Source organism: Macrobrachium nipponense, chromosome 22, assembly GCF_015104395.2.
Source record: "Macrobrachium nipponense isolate FS-2020 chromosome 22, ASM1510439v2, whole genome shotgun sequence".
In the NCBI taxonomy this organism is placed as follows: domain Eukaryota; kingdom Metazoa; phylum Arthropoda; class Malacostraca; order Decapoda; family Palaemonidae; genus Macrobrachium; species Macrobrachium nipponense.
Genome location: NC_087213.1, coordinates 45613671 through 45625909, shown reverse-complemented (window position 1 = coordinate 45625909; position 12239 = coordinate 45613671). Strand labels below are relative to the sequence as shown.

At 36.4% G+C, this 12239-nt stretch overlaps 2 protein-coding genes across 4 annotated transcripts in view; one reads left to right on the top strand and one right to left on the bottom strand.

Moving 5' to 3' along the window:
* Positions 1-6973, bottom strand: part of LOC135198623 (interferon alpha-inducible protein 27-like protein 2) — an 83077-nt gene extending 76104 nt beyond the window's left edge. The window contains exon 1 of one of the 3 annotated variants that reach the window (XM_064226380.1): positions 6609-6973. The gene's annotated coding sequence lies outside the window, so the exon portion shown is untranslated. Of the gene's footprint in view, positions 1-6585 lie in introns of all 3 variants that reach the window. The other 2 variants (XM_064226379.1, XM_064226378.1) reach the window with 2 other exon arrangements.
* A 39-nt stretch (positions 6974-7012) lies between these two features.
* LOC135198622 (uncharacterized) lies at positions 7013-10473 on the top strand. The gene is made up of 3 exons (XM_064226377.1): positions 7013-7154; positions 9531-9732; positions 10040-10473. Exons 2-3 carry the CDS (start codon positions 9543-9545, stop codon positions 10438-10440), a joined length of 591 nt encoding a protein of 196 aa, XP_064082447.1. The 5' UTR covers positions 7013-7154; positions 9531-9542; the 3' UTR covers positions 10441-10473.
* Positions 10474-12239: the final 1766 nt, after the last annotated feature.

Genomic DNA, 12239 nt, shown 5'->3' with positions numbered 1-12239 from the left:
GGGACTACTGATTATTTTAAGCAAGCTTTTTCCTACGTTGAGTCTCATTTTAACAGGTTCTGTACGAACGAGTTTAGGAAACTTAAATCTAGCGGTGCGGGACACCGTTTTTGTTTTTAAGGGTTGTTCTTACTCGCAAATTGATGGCATGACTATGGGCTCTCCTCTTGGACCATCTTTGCCGGTATCTTCATGTGCTCGCTGGAAGAGCAAATGTTGATTCTTGTCCCTTTGATTGTCATCCACTATTTTATAAATGATATGTTGAAGAGAAGTCGGTTTGACGCCGAGAGGTTTCTAACTTGCATCAACTCATTTCACCCTAACATCAAATTCACCACTGTACACGAAACCAACAATCAGTTGCATTTTTTTTTTTTTTTTTTAGATATTTTAATTACACGCTCCTCTCAAAGGCTTCTCAAGTTCCGTTTTTAGAAAAAAGACATTCGCTAGTCTTGGTACAAATTTTTAGAGTTTTTGTTCTCTTGATTTTCAGATTAATGCCTTATTAACCATGCTTCAAAGAGCCTTTGCTTTGTCTTCCAGTTGGCAAGCTTTTCACAATGAAGTCACGTTCTTGCAAAAATGTATTAACAGCAACTGCTTTCCAACCCCATATTTCTTTAAGCATGTCTCCGATTTTGTAAATACAGGCAGTCCCCGGGTTACGACGGGGGTTCCGTTCTTGAGACGCGGCGTAAGCCGAAAATCGTCGTAAGCCGGAACGACGCTTGGAAATATGTCTTAAACTAATAAAAAGTTATAAAAACCTTACTTGTAATCCTTTGGTTACACTACATGTTGTTTCCTGTAGTTTTATGTACAACCTGGAGTTATTTTCATAAAAGAATGCTGGTTCTTGAAGGTAAAAACTATTGTAATCCTCTGGTGACACTACATTCTTGAAGTTTTATGTACAACCTGGAGTGATTTTGCAAAATCTTGAGGGCTACAAGAACAGCTGATTACTATTTACGTATCATATAGACTAATTAAAGTAAATGTATCTTTAAATAGGCTTATATATTAGTATCAACAAAACATTTCCTGCCATGAGTCAGAGGCCGTTTAATGAAACGAACACTTCTCTGTCCTATCTGTTCAGAAAATAAACGTTACGTCAATCCCCGAGACCACTGTTGCCAAAGCGTCTCTCTCTCTCTCTGATCAAATTACATTGGAAACTTGACATACGATTACGATTGCCCTAATATACGAATGTTTTGAGATATAACAGAAAATTTGCGAAAATACAAGCTTTGATATACAACGAAATATTTGAGATACGATTTTGCGATGAGTGTTAGTTGTATAGGCGACCGATACAAAATGGCGTTCAGTCTGTTTGTTTGTTGGTGCTGCATGTTAACACGTCGTTGTTTAGTTCGTTGTATTTGCGCCTATTTTTCGTGTTATTTTGTCTATTTTATTATTAACCATGGGTCTCAAAGCTAAAGACAAAGCAGGTGATAAGAAAAAACCCAAAAAAATGGTTTCCGATGGAAGCAAAACATGAAATTATAGCAAAGCATGAACGTGCGTTCGTATCGTCGATTTGGCAAACGAGTATGGTCGAAATCCTTCTACAATATCCACGATCATCAAGCAGAAGGAAGCTATAAAAACCACCGAGACCATTGTTGCCAAAGCGTCTTCCTCTCTCTCTCTCTCGTCTCTCTCTCTCTCTCTGATCAAATTACGTACTGGATAATGTCTCTCTTTGGATACTTCGATTTTGCCAAATATTGAGGGCTACAAGAACAGTTTTGATTACTATTTACGTATCATATAGACTAATTAAAGTAAACGTATCTTTAAAGTAGGCTTATATTATTAGTATCAACAAAACATTTACTGGCATGAGTCAGAGGCCGTTTAACGAAAAGAACACTTGTCTGTCCTTAACTCGGAGCGTCGGAAGACGCCTCTCTCTCTCTCCTCTCTCTCTCTCTCTCTCTCTCTCTCTCTGATCAATTACTGGATAATGTCTCTCTTTGGATACTTGGAATTTGCGTTGTAATCTAACCAGAAACTTCGTTTTGTTATTATTACTGGAAACAAGCAATGATTTTTTCATTATTTTTGCGCTTTTTGGAACTGTTATATGTAAACTAGTATGTATTCATCCTTCGCATCGGAAAACTAGTTCCGACATATGAGGCGTCACTAAAAAACAAAAAAATAGAATAAAAATACAAACATAATAAGTGTCGAAAATCATCATAATCTCAAACCGTTTAACGAAACGAACACTTCTCTGTCCTTAACTCGGAGCGTCGGAAGACGCCCTCTCTCTCTCTCTCTTCTCTCAATCTCTCTCTCTCTCTCTCTCTCTCTCTCTCTCTCTGATCAAATTACTGGATAATGTCTCTCTTGGATACTTGGATTTGCGTTGTAATCTAAACCAGAAAACTTCGTTTTGTTATTATTACTGGAAACAAGCAATGATTTTTTCATTATTTGCGCTTTTGGACTGTTATATGTAAACTAGTATGTATTCATTCGCTCGGAAAAACTAGTTCCGCATATGAGGGCGTCACTAAAAAACATAGAAAAATACAACAAAAAGTGTCGAAAATCATCATAATCTCAAAAATTTTTGTTGTAATCTAACCAGAAACTTTATTATTTTTATTAAATACTGTGCTAAACTATAAAGGATTTTATCATAGTATGCGTTTTTTAAAAGCGTCGTTAACTCGGAGCGTCGGAAGCGTCAGCGTCGTAACCTCGGAACAAGCGTCGTAACCCAGGATGGATTTTTCCATTGAATATTTAAGAAAAAGCGTCGTAACCTCGGAACGTCGTAAGCCGGAACCGTCGTAACCCGGGGACCGCCTGTAATGTTTGTTCCACGTCATCCTACTCCTCACGTTCCTGAATTGCCTTTCAATGCCAGCCTTCCTTTCATTCACGATGCAACTTTTTATATGGAACTCCAAGCTTTGATATCTGGTCGTTTCCCGGATATGAAAACCAAATTTATACCCACAAAACCACTGAATATCGGTAGCCTATTCAGCTTCAAAAACCATTTGGATCCCATTAAGGACCTCATGTGTTATTTACAAATATACTTGTCCTCGATGTAATCGAGGAACCTATATTGGATCGACACATAGGTTACTCGAGGTCCGAATCGACAGTCATAGAGCTGTCAGTTTCATAGAAATGGCACGAAGCTTCCGAATCCCGAATTTTCCAACATAAGGGATAATACCGATAAATGTAGGTATTCTTTTCAGCCCCAGGACTTTAGGGTTTTGGGCAGAGCTTCCTATCATAAGGTTTTATCAATTAATGAATCATAGTTTATTAAAAAGCCGGTCCTCACAGAACACCCATACAACGTCTACACCTCTTCAACTCTCGTGAACTGTTTACGTTTCTTGTTAGTGCTTCCTCTGTCTTCACACTCAACGGTTGGTCGTTATTTGTACTTTTAACTGTGAATGTTTTATTGTACTTTACATTGTGAATTTTGTTATTTTGTAACTTTATTTCAGTATACTAATTAGAAATTGTTACTTTGTAGCTTGAAAATGAGGCCTGCTGGTTGGCTACGAAACGTTGCAACTTGTTAATATGAGTTCCTTGACCTGCAACACACACACACACATATATATATATATATATATATATATATATATATATATATATATATGAATGATATCCATGATATGTATTATATAAAGAAATTTTTTATATGTATATTATAAAACCTTTAAAATTAGAGTGCATGATTTTTTTTTTTTTTTTTTAGATACTGTTGTGCATAGTGAACCATTCATATAATTTTTTTTAATACTGTGTTGTGCATCATTTTGTGTGACTAATTGTGTTGGTGGTACTTTTGTACCAATTTCACATATGATATTTATATACTATGGTGTAATGATGGGTAGCATACGTGAACAATTTGGGGGGGGGGGGGGGGAATGCAAAAAGGTTTTAACGAATTACTTTTAACGAATTACTCGACCCTGTCAAAAATAGCTCCTACAATTTAAGACCAACACCAGACAGACGCAGTAGAATCCCAGTTCCAACTTCACACACCGTGGTGATTCGGGGAAATACTAACCCTAATAACACAAATAACAACAATCATAACAGTGCCAATAATACTAATAACATAATTGCTAACAGTACTAAAGTGCCAATAATACTAATAATATAAATACTAAAAGTACCAACACGTTTCGAAACTGAAGAATAAATCAGGCAGCTGTAACAACACAAGCCACACGTTTCTGCGGACAAGTTGAAGCTTCCCATCCAGACAAAAGTAAGCTAGAAGTATATAGAGTTAATGAATGGCTGGCTGATGCTGACAGCCGATAACCTTCAGATGAAAGAGCTGAATTAATGAAGCCTTGCTTCTCGTTCGTTTAGAACACGGTGAAGCACGTAAATCTTTGAATTCTGGTGGTTTCAGCAAATTAAATAAATATCATGAATTCAAAACAATTTATTAATGGTCTGGGAACCTGTGAGTAAAGAACATCCATTATATAATATTACTAACTTCCTAATTTCCCAATATGAATTCATGGCAGAGCTCTACGCAAATGTTGAAAATCCCAAAGATAAAATAATGGAACGACTTGAAGCCCGCAAACATCACCATTGGAGATAAGACAGTTAATGTAGGATACGCCTTAAACTACTTGGCACATAGAACCATATAAAATGCTCTAGGAGAAATGGAAAAGAAGGCCTTCCGGAAATTTAAAATTGATCCCAAGAATAATAGCCTTCCAACATCAAAATGAAACAAGAAATTCAGAAGGCAGAGATAGATTTTTCCAAGGAATTTATAGGGGTCGTAGAAAAACAAAATGAAAGGAAAGGTAGAAATGATAACCATTCAAATAGAACGAATAATAATGGCAGACATGTTTGCAACCCGGCATTATAGTTTATCAACTGCAGCCGCCAACAAGTGGGTGACACGTCGCAGACATGGTGTAACTAATAATACATAATATTGAGCATTTCTTTTGCATAACTCGCCTCTTGCGCTTTGAATTTGCTGTGTGTGTGTGTGTGTGTGTGTGTGTGTGTGTGTGTGTGTGTGTGTGTGTGTGTGTGTGTGTGTGTGTGTGTGTGTGTGTGTGTCAAGGAGTCATGGTTTTTATTTGACTCATTTAACCAGCCATAAAGTAGAAGAAATGTGCATTATAAAATAAATTACCAACATCATTTTATATACTATAATACACACCTATACAGTATGTATATCTATGTAAGTAGCATGTACGCTTGATTATAAGTACATATATGTACGTTCCATATATGCTTAGCAACCTCAAACCGCATGGCATAGTTTAAAAATTACACTTTGTAAGAGCGTTCATGCATGCGAAACTATCTAATTGATAATATGTATATATACCGGTATGAAAAATTGAGGGGCGAGGTTAACAACAAAAAAATGCGGGATATGGTTACACCGGGACTCAAGAAGGCGATGGCAGAGACAGGAAGAGGCGAAGGCCACAAAGAAATGCGCAATACACCATGACAAACGCGAGCGACATGTGGGACGGCAGGCAGGGACACAGGAATTTCACATTATTATTTGACAATTTATTCAGTTTCCCAGTACGTTACTACACCCTCAAGGAATTCTATAATAAGTTATAGTACAAACCGATTACTTAGATTAACCCAAAAGGGGTTATACACAGATTACTTGGATTAACCCAAAAGAGGACAATAATTCACAAACAAGGTTTAGCACCTTCACATTGTTTAAACTTTAAAAAAGGAAGGGAGGACCTAACCTGCCAAACCAAATTCTTGAACAAAGCTAAAGCCATACAAATTGTAAACATGAAAAAGCTTGAGAACGACTACAAAGCTGAAAATACATTTTTGAACACCCGATTCACAATACATAGAAAAGGAAAGTGGTTTTGTTTTCAACGTTTCTCAGAGAAATAGGTCTTTTTCAGAGTTGTTGACCTGTCAAATTATCGTGAATGGCCTGGCTCGACATGACAGGCATCAATAGCCCCGATAAAGACTGACCGGTTTGGTTGGCGCCAGTCGCGTACGCGCGTATGGCCGCCTTGACGGCACCCGGACCCAAACCGCTGGTCCCGTTGCTAAATAGGTAACCACTGGTTCCATACAACGTAAAAGCACCATACAAACAAACAAAAACCCAAACTAAGAGAGAAGAAAACATTTCATGCAACCTACAGAGGTTCCTATAGGTACCACATCTGGGACAATGGTCTAATAAACCACATGAGAAGGACAGACGGAGTTGGGTAGATCTATAGGGTAGAATTCCGCGGCGGCCTAGGCTGTGACAGTTGCGGTGTTATCTATGAAGTTTAACCATCTGAACAAGAATTTCCGCTGAACAAGAATTTTAGCTAAGTAAAACTAACTCGGACGACTGTAATTTGTTTGTTTTTAGATCAGGTTTACATCAAGGCCATTAAAACAGTTCACTAATTATTTCAATAAGGAAAGTCTTCACAACGCCAGAAGTGTTCAGCATGAGAATGATTTCCCAAGTATGAGCTACGAAACTTGACAAGATAAATTATCTGCAAAACACTTATCGGTTTGGGTGCAATAAGACCTACCTGTAGTAGGGAACACTTCGAGTGCACTTGCAGTACTGCAACCGAACTAATTTGACTTTGACTGTGGCGACGGAATTAATGTCTGTCTGGAGGGCCGGGACCAGGTATTTATAATGTATTATGTCTGGTGACGGTGAGGTCCGAGGGGCGCCCGGCGATGCGGACAATATTGACTATTATGACAAATGTTCCAGACACTTTATTTCATTTAACTTTTTTTTGTTTTGAGAATGCAGTCACAACTATAATATTCATCATCGTACGTAAAACCCAGTAGGAATCTTAAGGAAAAAGTCTTTTACCAAAGACCACAAATGAATTTAAATAATTCAGTCTAGAAGCAACCGGCATCTTGAGAAGTCTGTCGGTTGCTGCGCAGCAGCCACCCACAAGTGTGTGTCTGACACGTCGCAGACGGACCTCCGGTCCGATCGTTCGAGTCATGTTGTAACCAGGATAGTAGAGTGGGTGTGACCATTGATATATTGCGCACTTTTTTTGTGAACCTCGCTTCTCATTCTTTCTTACCGGTATATACTGCATATTGTGAGTTATATGATTTCGTATGCATATTTAATCTTACAGAAGTGTGAATTCTAAAACTAATCAACCTGTATGTTGGCAAGTTATTTCTTAATTCTTATGTTTTTTCTCTCTCCTGTAAAGGTAATGTTATAAAAGAAGTCCAATAAAGCCTTGCATTTTGAGATTGTTATATATATATATATTATATATATATATATATATCTATATATATATTATATTATAATATATACATATATTATATAACATACATAATGATATTTGTAAGTTATTTCATATATATATATATATATATATATATATATATATATATATATATATATATATGTGTGTGTGTGTGTGTGTGTATGTCGTGTAGTGTACCATATTTACCTGGTAAACTCAAAGCACAAGGCTTTATTCGACTCATAACATTACCTTAAAGGAAAAAGAAGTAACGTGCATATAGTAAGGGAATTTTAGCATCAGAACTGACCAAACCGAGGAAAAATTTGTAACCAAATAATTCCTTCATCAAAGTGTTCTGATATGTTCCTAGTATTAACCCTGCCAAAAAAAGAAGAAAAAAAAAAAGCCTAACGTCCGGGCTATCTAGCAAAGTGTTTAGGGGGCAAACCCCCCGAAATCGCGATTTTTTTTACATTTTCGCGTCATACTCCTGTATTTTTTTAATAGACATTTTCTGAAAACACCTTCAGTGCACTATTAAGATATAACATTGCCTCAATATATTGTCTGTATAATGGTGCATAATAATGTATATTTCACTCAGTTTGTGATGGTGATACTGCATGGTTTTGAAAATGTTCTCAATGAAGCTCCGCAAGTGCGTCACTTTCACGTTCGATATTTGAGATAAATAAGAAAGTTTTATGCGCCTGAAATAACGATTTGTATGAATAAGATGATAGTCGTTTTGACCAAAGCGAATTCTTAGAATAAAAATTGTCTCATTTGCTGTGGGCCCGACCTGACCCCGCCGTAACGTTTTTTCAAACGCTTAGAAATTAAAGATGCATTTTGATGAAAACCAACTTCTTTCTTCGTTGATGAATAAATTCTATACGCAATGGTGTATATTAATGTATATTGTACCGATTAGTAGGCTATGTATTATATATTTGGTGAAATTAGGAAGAATGGAATCTCTGAAACTCTAGTCTCTTTCAGCATATATGCAAAATCGTGCATTTTTTAAGTTGCGCAAGAGAAAATTGAGGTGTGTGAACCAGAACCAGTGACTCTCCCTTACAAGCGCAAGATTCCCAAGATGCTTGTATCATTTGTAGATTTTATATCTGGTATTTGGTATATCTATAAATGTTTTTTTGTTTCTTTTTTGATGATCCACACTTAATTGTTTAATAAAAGAAAGTGTATACAGAAATAGGTATGTATTGCATAAATAATTTAAAAACATTTATTCTCATTTTACACGTAGTTGCCTGGCATTTTAGTATATACTACAGATATATGCGTATGTGTTATGGATATGTATATACAGTGTGTGGGTATGTGTATATGTATGTATATACATAGTAAAATTCAAGTAGATTGATCTATAAAAAATATAACTATATAATTGTTGATTTTGTACATAAATAAAAAAAAAAAGAGGCTTAATGATGGTTTTCAGGAATGTACTCCCTGTTGTGCAGGAGTATTAAAGAATCGATATTAACCCTTTAACGACCAGAGATCCCATTTGGGATCTTTAAAACAGCTACTTTCGGGTAGTCGTGGTGAACAAGTTTGAGCTTGTATGAAATTGACGCTTTGGCAACTCATAGCTACACTCCTCTGCTCTTCGAATCAACCAATCAGAAGCCACCAGGCCCTCGCACAAAGGCTGGAGGGCCTTCGACAGACACCTCAGTCGTGCGCAAGTTGGAAAACAGTCAAGACGTGTCGCAGTAACCTCCAAGTTTCCCCCCCCCCCCCCAAACTTCGTAATCATGGTAAGCACACAGTGTCTGTGGGATAGTGAAGCCTAGTGATATGCTTACCTTTTGATGTTGGTTTGAAGGGCTGTAGTGTTACTGACATGTCGTAGTGACTAAAACAAAAGTATAGATCCCATGCGGGATACTTCGTCGTTCTTAGGCGGACCCACGCTCATCCCATGAGGGATGTATCGGACCGTAACGGTTACAATGGCCAGTAGAATACGACATCAAATAATTTTTTTTAGTGCTTGTTTTAGACATTTGTGAATAATTTTAACAATATTTCCAGATATAACAGTGATGCTTTATAGATGTTAGGCTCATGTGCATATAAATGATTACCTTACAAGGGATTGAATGATAGGTTTTTGTTAGGGAAAGTTACGTTTTTATTCATTACATGATTTTAAAATAGTTTTTTTTATTTTTGCAGTTACAAAGCAGTATGTTTTCTGGGCAACGCAATGCTGCATTGGAGACTCAGGAACGTGTAACATGGGTAGCCCCTGACAACGCTGAATCAAGTGATATCGACGTGAGCCCTTTGGACATTGACAGTGATGATGACGACCCTACCTACGTTCCTGACGAAGGCCTTACTCAGGACGGTGCCTTTGACCTTCCTAACTCTAGAGGTTAGTATGAGACATCCTTAGAGAGAGAGAGAGAGAGAGAAATGTGTTGTAAACATTGTATTTAAATGTCTCGTTGTTATAATGGTATTTAAATTTGTTGCCCTTTAAATGGTTTGTAAACAATGGGTATTTTAAAAACTTATTTGTTTACTTGCATACTCACTGACATACACGTGCACACACATGCACACGCACATGCATACTTCACTTGACATACACATGCACACACATGCATGCACACACAAGCACATGCATGCACACACGATTCATTTACTGTTTCACTAATGTTACTTTATTCTTGTTTCAGATCGCAAGGTCAATGTTGTCCCTCAAGCGATGCCTATGGAAGAGGAACCTGAGCCTAACCCTAAGAGGTCTCGTGCTGATGAATGGAAGAAGGAAAACATTGATATCCATGCCCTGCCCGACTACATTCATCAGAAGCATGGTGCCAGGAATTCTCTTGGCACCAGAGATTTTGCTTTGCCAAGAAGGGGCCACCAGGCAGTTTTGCAAAATATTGAGACACGCCAGAATGCCACTGCCCTACACATGCCAAAGCGTGTCACCATGAGGCAGACCTGCAAGTTCTGTTCTGGTGCAGGCCACATCCACAGTTCCCGCTGGATGTGTGAGGATTGCAATGTTGCCCTTTGCCTTACTGAAGAAAGGAATTGTTTTGCTTTGTTCCATAAGATTTCTAAGTAAGTTGTTTGTTATGATAGTTGTTTATAGTGTTTTGTGTATTTTTTTACTATTTTTGTATTAGAGTTTTTGATTAGAGTTTTTTATAGAGTTTTTCTGTATTTTTATACTATTTTTGTATCTAATGTATACTTTTTTTTATATTAATTAAATTGTTAAAGACCATATAAGTGTTTCTATATACATTGTGGAACAAAAAAAATGAATAAATAATAATAATCACATGATTTATGGGCAAATTAACAGTATTTATAAACTTGAAAAAGTTGCCCGCACGGCCCAATAGATTCCATACGGGATGAGCGTGGTCCGCCTAAGAGCGCCCGAGGCACCCATACGGGATACTTCATTGCATGCAATTATTTTGCTTACTTTGGAAATTTTATAAAAGTACACAAGAGTAAAAAGGTCTTGTATTCACTAATACTACAACATACTAAGAGGATTTTTTAATGTTTCCCATAAAACCCAGGGTGGACTTTAAAGGGTTAAAACCCACATTGGAGTAAAATGCTTTTACTGTTACAGGACACTTATTTTAGACTGAATGGAGTTCTATAAATCCTATAATATACATCGTCATAAATATATTCATATTTGTATGGCATTAAAATACACCAAATCATGTTCATTTCATCGCTCGCCAATATTATTAACAGTATAATTTTCAGAATGGCCCCCTCCCTACCACTTTTAGAGATCAGATGCCGCCCCTTAGGAACAAGGATTTCACATTTTTACAGTTTATTCCGTTTCTCAGTACTTACATTATTGCCATAGATATCCACTCTATATTTATGGTTATTCATCCACACGGAATTCTACAAACACACTCAGTTAAAAGAGGAATTCTACAAACACACTCAGTTAAAAGAGGAATTCTACAAACACACTCAGTTAAAAGAGAAAAAAATAGTTGAACACATGAGGACTGAGTTTTTAGAAATGGAAAAAGTAGCCTAGTTTTATTTTCAACGTCTCTCAAAGAAATAAATCTTCAGAGTTGTTGACCTGCCCCATTATCAAAAAATCTTTGCATTCAGTGGTAGTTTTGCTTTAAAAGACTGCAGTGGTCTCTTAGGTGCAACTCCATACGAGAGTCAACTCGTACCCTAAAGTGTCTACCGTCCTATGCTTAAATATGTTATCATTGCCATATTGCATTAGTTCATAAGAACATAAGAATGCTGGAGCATAGGAAACATAGAAAATAAGAGTTACTAAAACTGTTAATTTTAGTTAATTAATGTATTTGATAGCAAGGTAAAGGTACTATATTATATGCTTTGCATAAACTGAATCTTGCAAAAATAATAATAATAAATAAATAAAATAAATTAAAAATTAACCATAGGCAGGATTTTGTCGAAAATTATCGGATAGTTACAAGAAGTCTACGGATACAGTTCAGTCCTTGGAATACCATGAGACTAACAGAAACCGACGATTTTAATAATAGATAATAAGGAACGGGATTTTTTTTATATAAATATGTCATGAGGTGTTAATTGCTTACAAATATGAGACTTGCATTTTTGAAAACAAGGAAAGACGGAAATTGTGATTTTTGTTATGAACCAGAACATACAAAAATGATAGTGTAAAATGTATAATGCATTTAGGTGGTTCAAAAATAAATACACATTAATGTGCTCTATTATGAAGAGAGATTGGCTAAAACTTTAAATGTTTGACTTTGATTATGCACAAAACAAACATAAAAACACAGCAATCTTATTGATATGTAACTGTATATGGATAAGTAGAGTGAAAAAAAATTTAATGAAATAGAAACCTTTAGT

Bases quoted from the DNA above. Each gene is read 5' to 3' on its own strand.
- LOC135198622 (XM_064226377.1), top strand. From the start codon at position 9,543: ATGTTTTCTGGGCAACGCAATGCTGCATTGGAGACTCAGGAACGTGTA. The intron at 9,733-10,039 runs GTTAGTATGAGA...TTCTTGTTTCAG, and splicing joins TGACCTTCCTAACTCTAGAG to ATCGCAAGGTCAATGTTGTC.